At 37.1% G+C, this 21,215-nt stretch overlaps 1 protein-coding gene and 1 long non-coding RNA gene across 3 annotated transcripts; both read right to left on the bottom strand.

Moving 5' to 3' along the window:
• Positions 1-1,876: 1,876 nt before the first annotated feature.
• gnb4b (guanine nucleotide binding protein (G protein), beta polypeptide 4b) lies at positions 1,877-13,033 on the bottom strand. Its single transcript, XM_051912087.1, has 10 exons — positions 12,827-13,033; positions 7,982-8,080; positions 7,790-7,828; positions 7,017-7,123; positions 6,678-6,741; positions 6,346-6,508; positions 5,211-5,277; positions 4,671-4,872; positions 3,992-4,208; positions 1,877-3,910 (listed from the first exon to the last, which is right to left on the bottom strand). Exons 2-10 carry the CDS (start codon positions 8,036-8,038, stop codon positions 3,804-3,806), a joined length of 1,023 nt encoding a protein of 340 aa, XP_051768047.1. The 5' UTR covers positions 8,039-8,080; positions 12,827-13,033; the 3' UTR covers positions 1,877-3,803.
• Positions 13,034-17,222: 4,189 nt separating this feature from the next.
• LOC127523016 (uncharacterized) lies at positions 17,223-21,120 on the bottom strand. Of its 2 annotated transcripts, XR_007932805.1 has the most exons (6): positions 20,601-21,120; positions 18,461-18,622; positions 18,257-18,327; positions 17,953-18,182; positions 17,804-17,858; positions 17,223-17,731 (listed from the first exon to the last, which is right to left on the bottom strand). It is a non-coding gene; the product is annotated as an uncharacterized LOC127523016 (long non-coding RNA). The 2 variants fall into 2 exon arrangements; XR_007932804.1 differs by having other exon boundaries at positions 18,257-18,622.
• Between the last annotated feature and the right edge of the window lie 95 nt (positions 21,121-21,215).

A 21,215-nucleotide genomic window follows, 5' to 3' on the forward strand; every position in this document is an offset into this window, starting at 1 on the left:
ATCGATAGATAGAATGATAGATGATAGAACGATAGAACAATAGACAGAACGATAGAGAACGATCGATAGATAGAATGATAGATGATAGAACGATAGAATGATAGAACGATAGACAGAACGATAGAGAACGATCGATAGAATGATAGATGATAGAACGATAGAATGATAGAACGATAGACAGAACGATAGAGAACGATCGATAGAATGATAGATGATAGAACGATAGAATGACAGAACGATAGAATGATAGATAGAATGATAGATAGAACGATAGATAGAATGATAGATAGAACGATAGATAGAATGATAGAACAATAGATAGAATGATAGATAGAACGAAAGATAGAATGATAGATAGAATGATAGAACGATAGATAGATAGATAGAGCGATAGATAGATAGATACATACTGATCTCGTGGGTGTTTCCGGAAATGGCCGAGCAATCACGGAAGACACGAGATATTCTCCATTATAACCAATCAAAAAGTCGATTGAGATTCGGGAACCTCTCTGATTGGTGGATCTCACAGCGGGTCCAGGCGTGTCAGCTGATAGTAATCACTATGTTAAACGGTCTAAATATATTTTTATAAATGTATATCGTCTGTGGAAGGCGCAGGACCATAAAATGTAAATCCAATCATTATATTTGGTCCGAATGAAATAATACGATGTCCTACCTGCCTGTCAACGTGTTTTTACTTTCCCTCGCGCGGGAATCATACGTCATCAGCGCGTTTCGTGCTCTGCAGAGACAGTCACGGAGCGCCGCAAACAAACAGCCGCCATCTTTTACAGTTCCTCCAAAACAACGAGCTCATGCTGCGTTCACGCCATAACCCGTGACGGGTTAACAGTCAACAGTCTCAACACAGAAATGAATCTGCAGCAGTCAGGTACAAGTTGTTTACGTTCATTATTATTGTAATGTTATGTGCTTTGAGACATGAGGTAGTTTAACGCCGTCTCTCGTGAGGCTTTACCGAGACCAGCTGTGCGCGCGCTCATGAAGGAGGCGTGGCTTTGGACGGCGATTTGCAGGAGGGGTAAGATCCAGTGTTGCCAAGCCCGCGGAATTGGACTATTTTTACACTGTTGTCGCGGGTTGAAGCGACCCCAAATTACATGATATTTAGCCCCTGGAATGTGAATTTTACAAGGGAACCCCGCTAAAAACTCGGATTTTACCCCCTGAAATGCGATTAGGCTAGTTTTGAGTAGCAAGTGGGCGGGTTTTGTTGTGAAAACCTGGCAACCCTTGTAGGATCGTATGCTTTCATTGATAGCAGGCTAAACTTAGCATTTCCCAGATCACCTACGGCACTATTAAAGGGTTAGTTCCCACAGAAAAGAAATTTCTGTCATTAATTACTCACCCTCATATCGTTCCACACCAGTAAGACCTTCGTTCAGCTTCAGAACACAAATTAAGATATTTTTGATGAAATCTGACCTCTGATAGACCGCAACGTTATTACCACTTTCAAGGCCCAAAAAGGTAGTAAAGACATCGTTAAAATAGTCCATGTGACCACAGTGGTCCAACCTTAATGTTATGAAGCGATGAAAATACTTTTGTGCACAAAAAACAAACAAAATAACGACTTTATTCAACAATTTCTTCTCTTCCATGTCAGTCTCCTACGCTGTTCATGTAGTAAACACAGTGCAGTGCTTCCGTGTTCTACATCAGAACGCCGGCTCATTATTGGCCAGTATCACACGCATGTCGTGCTGATTAGCGTCGGCCAATACAGAGTAATGTTTTGATCACTCTTTTGTTTTCAGTTGAAAGATGTCTTATAACTTTCCCAAGAGATATAGCCCAAATATCCATATTTAAACATAATTGCAGATCAAAAAAGAAACACAACTTATGGTTAAAAGTCTTTTTATTGGTTACAATATCAGTGTATGGCTGCTTCATCACCATGTTACTTTACAAATACCAAAAAAACAAAACCAAAAACAAAATGTTATTAAAAATGATTATTTGAAAACACGGCACTGTGAAAGTACACAAGGCACCACAGTCCTGGCTTTATCGGCTCAAAAAGAAGGAAAAAAAAAAAAAGGATAGAAATGAGCCAAAAGTATAGTTTGAATACTTTAAGCATTGGGGTTTCTAACGTGTGAAATGCTTTTTTGTTGCTGAGTTTGAGTGGTTCGGCCTGTTTGGAAATAATGCACATTTTTTTTATGACTGCATTAGCCAAGATGTTAAAACCGTCCCGCGCTCAAATCTTCAACATGATCATAATAAAACAACCACAAAAATAATCACTGATTGGCAATCTCTCAACCTCTACAGTACCAACAATAGAAATCTGACTTAAATTCTAACCAATACAAATAAGACAAACTTCCTGTTCAAATTGTAGAATTCAAAGTGACTTCTAAATTACTAAACATCCCTTTTCACAGTAATCATCTTAAAACTCCGCAAAAAAACACTTAAACCCCAAATTAATTCATTTACGGTGTGTTACCCAACTTGAGAGGGTTTTTATTAATGCTAAAAAGCATTTTCATACTGTAAAAAGAAAACTTTAATACCTCAAAATAATTTCAAGCCACTTTCCAATTCCCTTTAATATAAAAAAGGCAAAGTAAGAGAAAGATTTTAAATTCTATTCACAGTTACATGAGGTGTTAAGAGCATTAACAATGGCACAAATATCATTTTTTAATCAGGCTTGTTAAGGTGAAACAATATCAAGCTGGTTACTGACGCACATCTCAAACAGCCAGAAACATCTGTCAGAACCGATGGCACTTATTATAAATATGGCGAAAGTGAGTAAACAGCTTCATCGCTCTGATCTACAATTTTTGATGCACAGAAAAAAAAATAGTTTAATCATCCTGACCAGGTAGTGTTCTTCATTTCCACCTGTTTGCACACATTTACATGCTGAAACTGACTCCTAATCAACAAAAAATTATATATACTGCTTTGAACGTGCTCCATTTTGTAACACTGCAACAAATTTAAGAGGAGGGTTTGTGGCCGTTTCTAATCAGAAAAAGCGAGAGTTATGAATCAATTCAAAGCACAGATTTCCTTTGTAAGCACCAAGAATGAGAATCGATATACTAGGATTAGTTCTGTTGCGATTGCTAGTATTTAAGGCTAAAGTTCAAGGGCAGATAGATTATGAATTTCTTTATCAATCAAAAGCAAAACTCCTAAAAACAAGGTGTCGTAGAATTAAACATTCAATCTCAAGGCTGAGAAAATTCAGTGCCTTCTTTTCAAACACCCTCAAGCACCAATAAATGATGATTGATTTAGTGGCGTGTAAAAGAAAGAAAAAAAAAAAAAAGTTCAGAGGTCATCTGCATGTGTTTAACGCATGAAAACCTCCATAAATTCACAAACTTTTGTAATACAGACTGCTGTTCGCAACTTTCCATCTAGTTTAGCGTTGTTTTCTATGTACACAAAACAGAAAATAAAATACAAAGAAAAAAAAGAAAAGGATTAATAAAAATGTCATGGGGCCAATGATCAACTAGAAAAATATATACATGAACACTATGTATGTATATACTATATGGTATATACATACACATAATGCTGTACATATATACCATATCTATATTCATATACATGTATATTTACATATTACACAATGACACTTTAATAATCTCTTATGATTCCTGCGGCCGGCGGTGACGATTGGCTTTTCCACGGGATTGAACTACATACTGAAAATCATGTGTAATAACTGGAATACAGAGTGGAAAGACGTAGAAATGGGACCAAAGAAACTGGACCTGGAGGTTTTAATACTGCTCTCAGTTCCAGATCCGCAGAAAACTGTCCCATGATCCTGTGGCCACGGCCATTCCGTCATCGTTTACTCCTAAACAGCTCACCCTGTTGTCGTGACCGGCCAGGACACCTGACGGAGGGAGCGATGCAGATTATTATAATGTTATATATAGATAGATAGATATAATCCGTGAAGGGCGTTTGCTCTTACCTGCACGTTCGCCTTTTAAAGTGTCCCAGACGTTGCAGTTGAAGTCATCGTAACCGGCCAGCAGGAGGCGTCCACTCTTGGAGAAGGCCACAGAGGTGATACCGCAGATAATGTTGTCGTGAGAATACATCATCAGCTCCTGATCCGCACGCAGGTCGAACAGCCTGCAGGTGGCGTCGTCCGAACCCGTTGTGAAGGCATTTCCGTTCGGAAAGAACTGCAGGAGTAAACAACACAACTCAATACAGCTACCCATGATGCTCTGCTACACGAGAGGAGCTTCTAGAGTAGAATAAAAACAGCCTAATAAAATAAAACAATAAAAACAGCTCTAATGGCTGCAGTTATTTTGACATTTAATGTGTTATCATAACAGAAAAAAATGCTTTTCACTGAAAAAGTATCACAGTTTCCACAAAAATATTAACTGTTTTCAACACTGATAATCATAAATGTTTCTTAAGCAGCAAATCAGCACATTAGAATGATTTCTGAAGGATCATGTGACACTGAAGACTGGAGTAATGATGCTGAAAATTCAGCTTTGATCACAGAAATAAATATATTCACATAGAAAACAGCGGATTTACATTATAATAATATTTAACTATTTTTACTGTATTTTTGATTAAATGAACGCAGCCACGGCGAGCAGAAGAGACGTAAAGTAAACACTTACGCAGACGGCATTAATATCCGAGACGTGGCCGGTGAAGGACTGCCTGCACATCCCGTCTCTGATGTCCCAGAGTTTGGCAGAGGCGTCGCAGGCTCCTGACACGAAGGTCTTTGAGTCGGGACTGACCGACAGACTCATGACATCACCAGTGTGTCCTGTGAAACTGGTGGTCTGTTGGCCCGTCTCAATGTCCCACAATGCACTGCAACAAAAGAGACAGAAGTAAAGTTGAAAATTTCGTTTCAGTCAAAACCCAAACACTTTTAATTCAAAACAACAGGGAAAAACATTGCAATTAAAACAATTCCTGTAGCTAAAACAGAAATGCATGAACTAATAAAATGTACACCTTTAATGCAATGCAAGTCGTTTTGGATAGAAGTGTCTGCCAAATGCAGAAATGTGAAAAATTAAAGGAACAATTTGCACATGCTGAATAAAATTAACAATGCATACACCATATATCCATTGATATTCTAATACTAGACAATAATTATTGTTACTTATTGCCATTATGACACACACGTAACATGAACTCACCATGTGGTGTCGCCAGAGCTGGTGATGATCTGATTGTCATCAAGAAAACGACAGCATGACAGATAACCTACAAGAAAAATAATTTATTATGCATGGCATTGATTAATTATGCATCGTATAAAATGGCATACAGAAGGTGACGTATTAGAGCAGGGTTTCCAAAACTGAGGTGTGTGAGTTATCTAAGCTAATAATTATTAATGTATTAATTAAATAAAAGAAATGTCAAGTTTACATAATACACTACAGGTCAAAATTGTGGAATAATTAATTGTTTTTATTGTTATTAAAAGATGTCTCTTATGCTCACCAAGACTGCATTTATTTAATCAAAAATAAAGTAGAAACTGTAATGTGAAATATTACAACTTAAAATAACTGTTTTCTATTTTAAAATTTATTTCCAATGGAAAAGCTGAATTTTCATTCAAATAGATGCAGCCATGGTGAGCAAAAGAGACTTTTATTCAAAAATTATTATTATTAAAGGTTTTGAATCGCATACTTTTTTGTAAAATTAAGCATGCATCATTCATCGTTTAATGCATTTATTTTGTCATCATTTGCTATATCCAGCTAAGTAAATTATCAGATTGAAGGATGATTCTCACAAAACAAGCTTCTTTCAAGGTAAATTTAGGTGTCTTTCCAAAAAAAGGACATTTGGAGACTCCAAAAGGACACTATGATATAAGAAGTCCATATAATTCATAAATTTATGCACACCAAAGTGTCAGAAAAATCTGTACAGTATGTGTTCAGTGCAACAGCAAAGAGCTTGTTTACAGTTTAGACATGTAAAGTTGCGATACCGAACAGGACCACATGAGATGCCAAAAAAGCCTAAACCAACCGTCTGGACCTGACTGCATATATACCCACTACACTACACAGATCCATTCACAATTACTAAACACGGCAACATACAACGTGAATGTACTGAAATGTGTCTGTGCATAAATACAATGTGCGATCAGTGCGCAATTCTGCGTCCTTCAGTAATTTATCAGCGTTAAATTATTGTAAGGATTTTGAATTAATCACATACGTTAATGCGTTAATGTTGACAGCCCTAGTAAATATTTAATGTCAAAGGGGTTCGGCTGACAAAAAAAAAATCTTTGAAATCCTCTACCTGTGTGTCCAGCCAGTTCTCGGTTGACCCTGACGTTGCCCTCGCGGGTTTTAAGGCTGTAGGTGGAGCAGATGTTGTCCAGGCCTCCGCAGGCCACGTAGTTCCCGGACGGGGCGTACGCACAGGTCATGACCCAGGAAGAACGCAGGGGAATAGCGTGCATCTGTCGGACAGAGTTAAAAACATCCTTCAGTTTTATAATAAGCGAAAACTGCAAACAATTTCTAGTGGTGTTAACTTAAAGAGCTTGATTTAACCCATAAAAATGTGTTTTGTTGGTAAAATGTATTTAGGTTGATTTGGTGATGTTCATGGCTTTAGCATCTCATTACCTTGTTGGTCGTATAACCGTCCCATATGATCAGTTTTCCATCTTGGGAGGCACTGACGAGTAACCTGAAAAAAGCCAAAAGAAATGATATATATATCCACACTGCAGTGTATCCATAATGAAATGTAATTAATAAGGGACACAGATGGGATTTGAGTAACATGGTGGGATAGGCCTTATTACAGCTCCATGGAAAACGAACACCGGGGTCCCAAGCGTTATTTCATGCAATATTAATCACACAGTTGAAAGGAATCCCAGAGTGTTTAAAGCAGCGTTTTCGGTATATAAAACCAATCGTGATGTTTAGGGACCCTCCTCTTCACAATCAAACACACACCTGGAGTCGCTGCCCCAGTGCATGGCGTAGATTTTGGCGAGATGACCTCTGAGTGTGCGTCTCGTTCTCATCTGTATCCGCCCCACTGAGTCCAGGCTCGCTGTCATCTGCCATATGAGCCCAAAACAGCAAGAGATTAAAGATCACACGACATTATCAGCTCCCATGAAGCAATGGCACAGCAGTTCAGCATCACCTTCTGTAGCATTTCAATGTTCGTTTACACAATATTTACACAAACGTCACTAAGAATGCAAACAGAACACACTACTGGTCAAAAGTTTGGAAAAATGAGCAACACAACAACTGCAGTGAATAATGTCAGCTTACGCACACTGCGTTTTTAATCCTGGAAAGCCTGACATATGAAGAAATAATCTGAAAGATCTATTTTTAAAAAAAAAATAAAGGATAATTTTATTGGAAAAAAAAAATTGAAAGTTTGCATGTGTTTTTAAGTATCATATTTGATGCATCAGATTTGTACGGCTCATATAGTATGAATATGGAGGAAAAAACACCTTAAATTTATTCAGATTCAAAAATATTAATTTTGGTGCAAATGCTGATATTTATATGGACAAAAAGTGGTTGGATTAAATGTTTAATCTTGGGGATTCTAAAAAAATTCTGGGTTAAAAATAAAATATAGACAAATCCAGCGATTGGGTTAAATGTTTGCCTAACCTGCTGGGTAGTTTTATTTAACTCAACTATTGTTTAAAAATGACTGTAAGGTTAATATCTATGAATAATCAATGATTGTTTCGTACCTGCGAAAGTGTGGAGTCACTGCAGGCTTTTCTAGCATCCTAAAAAACAAAAACACAATCATGACACAAAGCCTCCCAATCAAAACACACAGCACAGGAAGTATATTGTTTACATGAGAATCCTCTCATATGAACATTTCCTTTTGTTGCATGTCAGTCCAAACACAAGCACTGATGAACGTTTCCTCTTACCCGGATCTGGTTGCGAAGCTGTTCCGCTTCCTGTCGCAACTGTTCCAACTCACTCATTGTTCCTGTTTGACCTGCACCCGAGACGACAACGTGCTGGACCTGCAAAAAAAATGTGCACATCTTACATTGTGCCAATTATACAGTATAATGACATCATTCTTGCTCGTCTGTCAATCACGCGCTCATGAAATCCCTTAAAATGCAATTACAACCGGTCAAAGGACCAGCTTCCTTTGACCAAACCCATTTCAGCAACTTTAATTAAATGCACAAACTGATCTGAGAGCAGTGGGAAATGACTGAGCTCAGAGGGTCTTCAAAACCCCACCAACTGCTGCCAAATGCCACCCATATGTTCACTGACCTTTCCGTCGAATCAAGCGACCGTCAAGCTCACCTTTGATTGCATATGAATGTGTTAAACAGAGTTAGAAGATCTACTACAAACTCAAACAGCGTTTGTGCGATAAAGGGTTAGTTCACCCAAATAATGTCATTTATTACTCACCCTAATGCCGTTCCACACCCGTAAGACCTTCGTTAATCTTCAGAACACAAATTAAGATATTTTTGTTGAAATCCGATGCTTCCATAGCCAGCAATGACATTTCCTCTCTCAAGATCCATTAATGTACTAAAAACATATTTAAATCAGTTCATGTGAGTACAGTGGTTCAATATTAATATTATAAAGCGACGAGAATATTTTTGGTGCGCCAAAAAACATTCATCATGACCGAATCATGATTCGGATCGCGTGTCAAACCGCCAAACTCGCATGACTTTGGCACGATTTGTCACAAAAGATTCATAACGCTCCGAAGCTTCATGAAGCAGTGTTTTGAAATCGGCCATCACTATATAAGTCGTTATTTAGTTTTTTTGGCGCACCAAAAATATTCTCGTGGCTTTATAATATTAATATTGAACCACTGTACTCACATGAACTGATTTAAATATGTTTTTAGTACATTAATGGATCTTGAGAGAGGAAATGTCATTGCTGGCTATGCAGGCCTCGCTGAGCCATCGGATTTCAACAAAAATATCTTAATTTGCGTTCCGAAGATTATCGAAGGTCTTACGGGTGTGGAACGACATGAGGGTGAGTAATAATAAATGACATAATTTTCATTTTTGGGTGAACTAACCCTTTAACAGTAAAGAAGTAAATACTACACTGGTGTTTGGTCACTAGTCATCTGGAGATTAGTTAGTTATTTATGATTATAAACAAATAATGTGATATTTTACATTCCGAGTTCAAGATAATTAATTTACAACCGGAAGGTGCTATAACTGGCAACACTTTAACAATAAGATCCTATTAGTTAACATTAGTAAATGCATTAACTAAAATCACTCTCTCTTATATTTCATGCCTAATTATTTACTTATGTGTCAAGTAGCCGTGTAATAAGCGGGATCCCTTACTTAACAGACAACTTTTGATTTTAATAATATAATAGTAAAGGTTGAAGTAAACATTAAAGTCCTCCTGCAGTCAATAATTTTATCCCTTAAAACTCATCTTTGATAATGAAAATGACATATTTAAATGTTTTTTCCTGTGAAAATAATTTCATGGCTTAAAATAGCTTGAATGTAACTTGCTTTGTGTAGTATACGCAGACTCGTGAATATGCAAATTAGTCTCCGCCTCCACTCAATCACAGCAGCTCGGATTACCTGATCTACTTTCTCAACTGTAGTAAACGCTACACGATGGCAAGTGGAAATATTGGTTTAATTCAGTCATACATGTGTGAACCAGAAAGAAGAGTGAATTATCAGAATGATGATGTGTTTTATACAGCACTCATCTACATAACGGATTGATATGATTAGCCTTTGGTTGACTACGTTATCAAACAGCTAATAATGCGTTGCTAATGTTACACCACAGGGGGTCTTTAAGATTAATAAATGCTGTAAAACTATTTTTCATTGTTTGATATAGTTAAATGAAAACTTATTGTAAAGTGTTACCAGTTCATTAGATTGGGCATTTACCACAAGGTTATTAAAAACTAGGGACATTTTTCCCATCGAATTTCCAATAAAAAAAGACCTAGATCATGATATATACAGATACCATGAATGTATTACTCATACTATTGGGTCATACTGCCTAACCACTACCAGACGGCAACACCCAACATACCAAGGACTACAATGATAAACCTCAACAAACCTGAAGAGAAATCTCCTTATCCTTTAGTTTTGACCTTTATGTAATGCTGCATGATTGTAAAAGTGATCAGACACACACATGTTTCCTGAAAGTGTTGGTCTAGCATTAGTTTATCTTTGTGGTCGTCTGTAAGACACAGCTGGGGCCGTCTGTAGGCTTTCAGCTGGAGGGATTTAAGCCCTCTATGGATTCAAACTCACGTCAGTGTAATGATGACGTCATGCGGCAACCTTCAGATATTCCATCTCGCTCTCCTTCAGACTCGGGCAGCGCAATTAATCAAAATAAAACTAAATGGCGATATGGCTTAGTGAGATTATGAAGTTGCAAAGTATGTGATTTAATTAAAGGGGTACTTTTCCCTCTTGGCAAAATGGGCTTTCGATAACACTTGGCAGCCAATGCAGCAGAAAAGCAAGTTTTAAAAAAAAAAAAAAAAATCAGTGCTAGAGAAAATAAAAAAGGCCATTGTCTTCCCTTTTGCCAAATATAGGTAGAAAAACTTCAACACCCATAATGCACTGTGCATGTGCAAGGCCACGCCCACCAGTCTGCTATGGATACACTTACCAGAATCAAATACCACCTTGCTTTAGTAGGAAATACTTCTTAGCAAACTTTTCACATAATAATCATAAGCCCTGGAGCTGTCAGAAGACTTTTGCTGACTAATAAGCATGATTTACTACTTCGAACATCATCATGATGATGCCAGCCAAACTATACTGTGCTGTCTGTTGAGGGTTCAATTCAAATGTCCGGCCAAGTGTGCACCATAATACCAGAACACTTTGACTGCAGGTGATGCCCGTCTGGTGCCAGGATGTGTCGGATCTGCTTGGCACGCTCTCAGTGGGCACTGATATGGCATGCTGGTTTTTTTGCTCCATTAATGATGACAAAACACACTGCTGAGCCCCGAGCCCTGCTGGACGGACACTAAGACAACGGATATGGGAATATTCACCCTCCTCACTTCAGAATTCAAATTTCCTGATAATTTACTCACCCACATGTCATCCAAGATGTTCATGTCTTTCTTTCTTCAGTGGAAAAGAAATTGAGGAAAACATTCCAGGATTTTTCTCCATATAGTGGACTTCAGGTTGAAGGTCCAAATGTCAGTTTCAGTGCAGCTTCAAAGAGCTTTACATGATCCCAGACGAGGAATAAGAGTCTTATCTAGAGAAACCATCGGTCATTTTCTAAAAAAAATAAACATTTATATACTTTTTAACCACAAATGCTCATCTTGCACTGCTCTGTGATGCTCCACGCATTACGTAATCATGTTGGAAAGGTCACGTGATGTAGGTGGAAGTACCGCGGTAGGGTGAAAAACTCATTTTCTCCTCCAACATCATTGTTTTACCTTTTTTTGTAAAGGCCGTTTGACTTAGTCTTTGACGTTGACTTTGTAAACACTGGATCAGTACTTCCAGCTACGATCTTTCCAACATGATTACGTAATGCGTGGAGCATCACAGAGCAGTGCAAGACGAGCATTTGTGGTTAAAAAGTATATAATTTTTTATTATTTTTTTTAGAAAATGGCCGATGGTTTCTCTAGATGAGACTCTTATTCCTCGTCTGGGATCATGTAGAGCTCTTTGAAGCTGCACTGAAACTGACATTTGGACCTTCAACCTGAAGTCCACTATATGGAGAAAAATCCTGGAATGTTTTCCTCAAAAACCTTCATTTCTTTTCCACTGAAGAAAGAAACACATGAACATCTTGGATGACATGGAGGTGAGTAAATTATCAGGAAATTTGAATTCTGAAGTGAACTAATCCTTTAAGAGTAAAAATGCCCAAATATTTATTAAATCAATAAAAATAATAATAATAAAAAACTATTAGTTTTTTTTTATACAGGTGAACATCATGTACTGAAATCTGTTCTCTGAAAATAATATCTGCTAGATCTTTTCCAAACCCTTAAAATAAGTTAATAAAATTACAAACTACACTGTTATACTAAAGATCACACATGACTGTCAGAGTAAAACTGCAAATATCAACAATATTCATGCTTGACTTTAGGTGACTCAAAACAGATTTCATCAAAGGTAAAGTGAAAGTAAAACTATCAGCTTCTGCTCAAACAATCTCAGTTATTTCCTTCACCAAATACCTTGGATTTGATTTTGAAGATGAAAAGAGGACATTTTATTCCATTTAAAGAAGATAAAAACACTAGTAGAGTTCAATCACATTACATTCACCTAACAGACTTTTATTCAAAACAACGGGCGGTTCGTGTTTACTGTAGTAACCTGAAGTGTGTTAATCAAGGACACAATAATAATGTCATCCCAGCTTTCAGTTATCAGCTCAGATATTTAACCACTACACCACACTGCCCGTTTAGATGATTAACTCCTGCCAGGAAACACTTAACAGATTATAACGGTTGGAGTTCAGACTGAACTCTCGTGTGCAATCAGGCCTCCTGTTGCTTCTTCTTTAAACACAACAACCAGCAGATGATAATTTAAATAATTAGCTACTAAGTTAAGATTCAACCCATCATTGACAGTCAAAACAAGCTCAGCAGTGCATTCAAATCACCCTTTTACGAGTATTTTACAAGCAGGAAATAGACGAGGAAAGACAAACACAGCGGACGATTGTTTTTTTCCCCTCACCTGATCAGGCTGTTTTGGGCAAATTCCGCTCCTTTTTCAGATCCCTCGCATGTTGGTAAGCGCACAAATAAATTTCAAAGCAGCACAATTAACTGGAACTCAATTTTAAACACATTTAAAGGGCCACGCAGCCCTCACGCGAGCTGAGAGTCAATTTTCACCAGCAATCTCGTCACCACACCCATAAGGGAACCGGGAACATGGCAACAGACGCGGCGGAGGGGTGACCCGACAGACACCGCTTATCTACAAAAGCCTAAAATCGCTGTTTAAAAGTGTAAATATGATTTATATTATCTAGATAGATTTAAAATACTACAATATACCTCCAAACTCTATGTTTTCCGTGTGAACACGGTCAGACCTGTAGTTGTATATGCTGTTGTGTTCACCCGCGGAGGAATGGTACAGTCCGTCCGCTGCCTCAACAAAGCGCCTGTAGGAGAAACAGGAAACGTATCCGCTACGTATTTGATTCTCGCAGGGAAACTTGTAACATTGTTTCTGTCGTAGTAAAAGTTACAATTAAACTTCAGAATGTTCGGAAATATTCATACGCAGGTCTTAACAGTATGTTTAGATAGATAGATACTGTACCATAATAAAGTGTACTATATACACAATTTTTGCACAAAAAACTACTCGTATTTGGTCACCGAGGTTAAACATTTAACCCAACCACTGGGTCAAAACAACCCAGTCGCTTTGTTCATTCGTATTTAACCTAACTTGGGTTATTTTTAACCCAGCATTTTTTAGGTTCACCAAGGTTAAACATTTAACCCAATTGTTGGGTTTGTCCATATTTAACCCAACTACTGGGTCAAAACAACCCAATTGCTGGGTTCATCCATATTTAGCCCAACTTGGGTTATTTTTAACCCATCATTTTTTTAGTCACCGAGGTTAAACATTTAACCCAGTCGCTGGGTTTCTCCATATTTAACCCAACTACTGGGTAAAAACAACCCAATCACTGGGTTCGTCCATATTTAACCCAACTTGAGTTATTTTTAACCCAGCATTTTTTTTTAGTCACCAAGGTTAAACATTTAACCCAACCACTGGGTCAAAACAACCCAATCGCTGGGTTCATTCATATTTAACCTAACTTGGGTTATTTTTAACCCAGCATTTTTAGAGTCACCGAGGTTAAACATTTAACCCAATTGCTGGGTTTGTCCATATTTAGCCCAACTACTGGGTCAAAACAACCCAATCGCTGGGTTTGTCCATATTTAACCCACTTTGGATTATTTTTAACCCAGCATTTTTTAGTCACTGAGGTTAAACATTTAACCCAATCGCTGGGTTTGTCCATATTTACCCCAACCACTGGGTCAAAACAACCCAACCGCTGGGTTCATTCATATTTAACCTAACTTGGGTTATTTTTAACCCAGCATTTTTAGAGTCACCGAGGTTAAACATTTAACCCAATTGCTGGGTTTGTCCATATTTAGCCCAACTACTGGGTCAAAACAACCCAATCGCTGGGTTCGTCCATATTTAACCCAACTTGGATTATTTTTAACCCAGCATTTTTTAGATTCACTGAGGTTAAACATTTAACCCAATCGCTGGGTTTGTCCATATTTAACCCAACCACTGGGTCAAAACAACCCAATCGCTGGGTTCATTCATATTTAACCTAACTTGGGTTATTTTTAACCCAGCATTTTTAGAGTCACCGAGGTTAAACATTTAACCCAATTGCTGGGTTTGTCCATATTTAGCCCAACTACTGGGTCAAAACAACCCAATCGCTGGGTTTGTCTATATTTAACCCAACTTGGGTTTTTTTTAACCCAGCATTTTTTAGATTCACCAAGGTTAAACATTTAACCCAACCACTAGGTCAAAACAACCCAATTGCTGGGTTTGTCCATATTTAACCCAACATTTTTAGAGTCACCGAGGTTAAGCATTTAACCCAATCACTTGGTCAAAACATGGGTCAATCACATGCACAAAAAAAAGCGCAGATAGAAACATATTTTGTATACGTTATCAGTATAGCAGTATATTGTACATACAGTTTATATTGTTTTGGGCTGTAGACTATTGTGTATTGTGTTTATTACTGAGAGCAATTATTAAGCAAACTATTTCAAAATTTATGATAAATGCACTCGCATTTGGAAGTGTTGAATATTTAATGGCATCAATGAAAGGGAACAGTGGGTGAAGAATCAATGCGGCGAGTTGAAAGCGATCTGTTCTCTGTCAGAGATGGTATGGGGTCTTTCAGGGCTTTAACCTCTTTAAAAGGCTTCCAGATGGGGTCACAGCTCCTCAGTTATTGTTATCATTAAAATCAGTATCATATTAGTGACTTTTTTTCTTCTGACACTACATGTATGAGGAAAATAAATCTCTTGGCCAGCCGTCACGATGCAGAGCCGAAGGGAAGAGGAGCACCGGGTCGCCAGAGACAGCAGAGCATCAATAGCATGTGTTCTATAAAAAGATGCAGCAGAGTCTATAAATAGACGTGTTAATATGGAGAGGATACCCTGCTTCTGTTGTGTCAAACACAGGCACATGTCCAGCTTTCTTCTAAAATAGTCAAGAACAATCGTAATACAGGAGCTACAGGTAAATGAAATGTACAGTGCAAATGCAAAAGCTGAATTCATCACTACATATGTATCTCTAGGGGAGGCTAGTGGTTGCCGTGGTAACCATCACAAATGGCGACTGACGTCAGGCACAGAGCATTGCACATCATTCACGTGAACCAACTCAACATGAGCCTGAGAGTAGTTTTCAACATAGAATAAACAGAGCCTGCTGATCTGCAAGTTAAATATAATACATTACACCTAATTGTACATTCATATAAAAGATTTACGGGTGCTATATATGAGTGTGAGAAAGCAATGCATGACACCACTGACACACAAAACAAGATATGATGCATCATGAGCAGCACAATTTTAAAATGGCATCTGTTAACCCAAAGCCTACTGTATTATATTTTATACACACATTTCTAAGGCCTTTAAACAATCAACATGATCAAAACTTTGCTGTCGCACACAATCTGTACAGTCCTTCTGTCGTCTGATTGATGGTTCATGTTTTGTTTTTTTTTAAGCAAGAAAAAGGCCTTTTAGTGTAATTGTAACATTTTAAGATTAACACTTACTGTACTGAAGCAACTGAGGTTCACTCTAAAAAATGCTGGGTTAAAAACAACCCAAGTTGGGTTGAAAATGGAGGCGGCTGGTTTAAATGTTTGTCCAACCGGCTGGGTAGTTTTATTTAACTCAACTATTGTTTAAAAATTACTGTGTGTCTGACTTAAAATGAACCCAAAATATGTTGGAAATTAAAAATCAGACACATAATTACTAGAGGCAACAATAATAATCAAAAGGTGAACATTTATTAATAAATTTAAAAAATGTTTAATTATTATTCATTAAACTTATTAATAAATGTTCATTCATTAAACATATTAATACAATAAATAAAACTACCCAGCAGGTTGGGCAAACATTTAACCCAACCGCTGGGTTCGTCCATATTTAACCCAACTTGGGTTATTTTTAACCCAGCATTTTTTTTAGTGTCACCTGAGTTTAAACATTTAACCCAACCGCTGAGTCAAAACAACCCAACCACTGGGTTTGTCCATATTTAACCCAACTTGGGTTATTTTTAACCCAGCATTTTTTTTAGTGTCACCGAGTTTAAACATTTAACCCAACCGCTGAGTCAAAACAACCCAATCACTGGGTTCGTCCATATTTAACCCAACTTGAGTTATTTTTAACCCAGCATTTTTTTTAGTGTCACCGAGTTTAAACATTTAACCCAACTTGGGTTATTTTTAACCCAGCTATTTTTTTGTGTCATCGAGGTTAAACATTTAACCCAACCACTGGGTTTGTCCATATTTAACCCAACTTGGGTTATTTTTAACCCAGCATTTTTTTTAGTGTCACCGAGTTTAAACATTTAACCCAACCGCTGAGTCAAAACAACCCAATCACTGGGTTCGTCCATATTTAACCCAACTTGGGTTATTTTTAACCCAGCATTTTTTTTTAGTGTCACCAAGGTTAAACATTTAACCCAACCACTGGGTTTGTCCATATTTAACCCAACTTGGGTTATTTTTAACCCAGCATTTTTTTTTTTTTTTTTTTTTGTCATCGAGGTTAAACATTTAACCCAACCACTGGGTTTGTCCATATTTGACCCAACTTGGGTTATTTTTAACCCAGCATTTTTTTTTTTTTAGTGTTACCGAGTTTAAACATTTAACCCAACTTGGGTTATTTTTAACCCAGCATTTTTTTAAGTGTCACCGAGTTTAAACATTTAACCCAACCACTGGGTTTGTCCATATTTAACCTAACTTTGGTTATTATGTACTAAGACAATATTGGTACTGATATTTATTTGCATTTTATTTTAGGAGTCTGTTATAGTGATATAAAGAGATCTCTGATTTACATTACAAGCATAAGAATTTCATCTTACTTTTTGTCCATATAAATATCAGCATTTGCACCAAAATTAATATTTTTGAATCTGAATAAAATTAAGGTGTTTTTTCCTCCATATTCATACTATATGAGCCATGCAAATCTGATGCATCAAATATGATATTTAACAAAAGCACATAAACACACATGTCAGGCTTTACAGGGTTAAACACGCAGCGTGTATAAGCTGACATCATATACTGCAGTTGTTGTGTCGCTCAGTAGAGGGCAGCACTGCGATCTCAGAGTACTGGACTTCAGCTTCCTTCACAGAAGATTGGGCGTTTGGAAACTTGCTGAAATGGACATGAGAGTACTGAACTTCCTCCTGATGAACTGACTTTCCTTTCTCCCCCGGGTCAAAGGTCACGGCCAGCGTCGAGTTCTTTGCATTAACACTGTCATTCTGAAGAAAAAATAATGAAAATTTAATGCAGTCCTTTTTAACCTAATTTAAACATAATTCATTAAGGTGTACCTGTGTGATTTGCTCTTTTCCTTCGGGTCTTTTAAAGGATTGTTGTTTTTTTCTTCTGTTTAGAATGACAGAGAACATGAACATGATGACATGAGGCTTTGGATAAAAGCGTCTACTAAATACAAAGCAGCACCAGATCAGAGACTCACAGAGCTGCACAGATCAACAGCAGAGCAATGAGAGTCAGGAGAGATGAAAGCGTTATGATTCCTGCCACATACTGAATCCTCGCGGTTCACCACAGAAACGGGTCCAAACGCGCCTCGTTCTTCCACCAGATGAAGGAGCGTTTGCTGGTGGTCGGAGGGCAGCTGGTCTTACAGGTCAGTGTGACGTTCTGACCTTCAGTCACACGCTCAGTCAACAGTCACCTGAAGAGCTAATAAAACACACATGTGTCTGTCTCTGTATTCTTCATTCTCTCTCTATATAGAATGGAAATAAAATATTTACCTGTGACATGTACAGTGAATTCTGGTGGAATAGTTGACTTAAAGGTAGAGTTTCCTTTTCTGTAAGTAAAGCTCATATAATATATGCCAGAGTCTCTTTTAGATCATGAATTGTTAGGTCACAGTTCTGGTGATCATTTCTATATATATATATATATATATATATATATATATATATATATATATATATACCGAGAGTCCTTACTAGGATCTGCAACTGTTTCTCTGTTTGATCTGTGGATACACAATGACTGAAATGTATATCCATCAGGATATTTACAACTGGAACTAAGAGTCAAAGATGATCCTGTAGGAGCACAGACTGATTCAGTGCGACCACTCGCAGTGTCTGTCTGAACAAATACACCTGAAACACAGTTTGAAGAGGGAGTCAGAAAGTGAACATTTAACCCTTTCATGCATAGAGGTCACTACAGTGGACAGCTATTCAAAACGCATTTTCTTGCATATGCATGGGTTTTGATGGCATAGTTGCACATCAATCTCTACACTTGACACTAGTGCATCATCCTATACACTGCCACCAAGTGGCAAGCCATTGTATGTCGATTCCCCCCCTTCCAAACCAAGATCCCAGTTACTCTGGAATATCCATTAATTCTATCAGGGACACTCTTGCAGGTAAAAAAAAATGTTGTAGCACCAAGCAATATCTAATGAGTCATATCACAGTTAAATTTTCCAAGTATTGTTTTTAGATTGGGAAAAAATTCTGATTATCTGTCCACTATAGTGGACATCATGCATCAATAGCTATATTTCAGCTACAATTCATACTATTACTGTGACTGTTGTTTTTGAAAATACTTCATCTGCAGTAACTTTTTTTTAAAATATGTTTGTGTTATGTAGCTATGTGACCTGTAATGCGTTACTTTACTCGTTACATCAAAAAGTAATCTGCTAATGCACGTTACTTGTAATGCGTTACTTTACTTGTTACATCAAAAAGTAATCTGATCACGTTATGCACGTTACTTGTAATGCGTTACTTTACTTGTTACATCAAAAAGTAATCTGATTACTAATGCACGTTACTTGTAATGCGTTACTTTACTTGTTACATCAAAAAGTCATCTGATCACGTTACGCATGTTACTTGTAATGCGTTACTTTACTTGTTACTTCAAAAAGTCATCTGATCACGTTACACACGTTACTTGTAATGCGTTACTTTACTCGTTACATCAAAAAGTAATCTGATTGCGTAATGCACGTTACTTGTAATGCGTTACTTTACTTGTTACATCAAAAAGTAATCTGATTACTAATGCACGTTACTTGTAATGCGTTACTTTACTTGTTACATCAAAAAGTAATCTGATCACGTTACGCACGTTACTTGTAATGCGTTACTTTACTTGTTACATCAAAAAGTAATCTGATTACTAATGCACGTTACTTGTAATGCGTTACTTTACTTGTTACATCAAAAAGTCATCTGATCACGTTACGCATGTTACTTGTAATGCGTTACTTTACTTGTTACATCAAAAAGTCATCTGATCACGTTACACACGTTACTTGTAATGCGTTACTTTACTTGTTACATCAAAAAGTAATCTGATTACTAATGCACGTTACTTGTAATGCGCTACTTTACTCATTACATCAAAAAGTAATCTGATTGCGTAATGCACGCTACTTGTAAAGCGTTACTTTACTCGTTACATCAAAAAGTAATCTGATTACATAATGCACGTTACTTGTAATGCGTTACACTGCTCATTTCAGATGAGATTGAAAACACCTGATTGCTAGCTTTTCTCAGAGGAGAGCTATGTTAGAAATGTGTCCATCTTGAACATAATCAGAATGATCAGCTACTAAGGGTAAATCGACATACTCTGGTACACTGGAGGGAGCATCTGAATGGAGTTTCCACAGTTTTACTTTGACTGGATATCTCTGATATCAGTACATGAGGGTGTGATTCCATCATAGATACGAGAAGTTCACAATTATTCACATTTTTTGTATATATTTTATAGTTTTCACATGATTTTATACAATTTTATTGATTGGTTTGTTAAATGCACACAATATTGTTGTGTTACTGTATTATGTTTAATACAGTGTCTCTTCAGTTTAAACCATAAACGCATACAGTCCACTCAAGTGGACATCTGGAAGTCTCTTATGCACAAAAAAAAAAAACCCATTTAAATCCTGTTTTTCATGCCCTAAGAGCAATAAAACACACCTCATGCATGAAAGGGTTAAAGTTTACATAAAATGAATTGAGTCACAGTAGTTTTATAGCACTGGAGGTTTTACAAGTAAAGAACATAATAAAGTTTAACAAGTGAATGAACGAGTCCTACCTTTCAGATGCAGCAGAAATGACACTATGAGTGAATATTTGGGGTTCATGGCAGATTCACTCGATATTATGAAACAATATGGTTTGGTGTTTGAGTTTAAAATGCCTGGAATGATTCCTTGATGTTTAAGTGAACGTCTCCTCATGAGAAATGATGATTACAAACCCCCCCAAAAAAAAACCCCAGAGTGAACTCAAAATGCTGAACAAGCTCTGTGCTGACGTATTCTGCCATTTTACAAAATAACAGATTGTTCTCAGTTCTGTTAAATCACATGAAATCATTTCCTCATTCTTCTGAGCTCAAAATAAGTAATGGACTTTTTTTTATATCAATGCTCATTGCTCAACCTCTTTATGTACGACTTCTGAGACATCAGTCAGTTTGAATGAACATGCTGCCTTATTTGAGCATAGAATTGAGAATCTGCAATTTATTTGGGGCGGATTTGGTCATTTCTACATCAGACTCTGAACTGATGCTCTACTGTGAATTATAAAACCTCCAACTTTATTTGTTTATTTAATTAATTAATTTATTTAATAAATAAAGAAAATATATTCAATAAATGTTAAATATTCCCTTACATATTATTCCCTTACTTACATATATTCC

The sequence above is a fragment of the Ctenopharyngodon idella genome, chromosome 11, assembly GCF_019924925.1.
Source record: "Ctenopharyngodon idella isolate HZGC_01 chromosome 11, HZGC01, whole genome shotgun sequence".
Classification (NCBI taxonomy): Eukaryota; Metazoa; Chordata; class Actinopteri; order Cypriniformes; family Xenocyprididae; genus Ctenopharyngodon; species Ctenopharyngodon idella.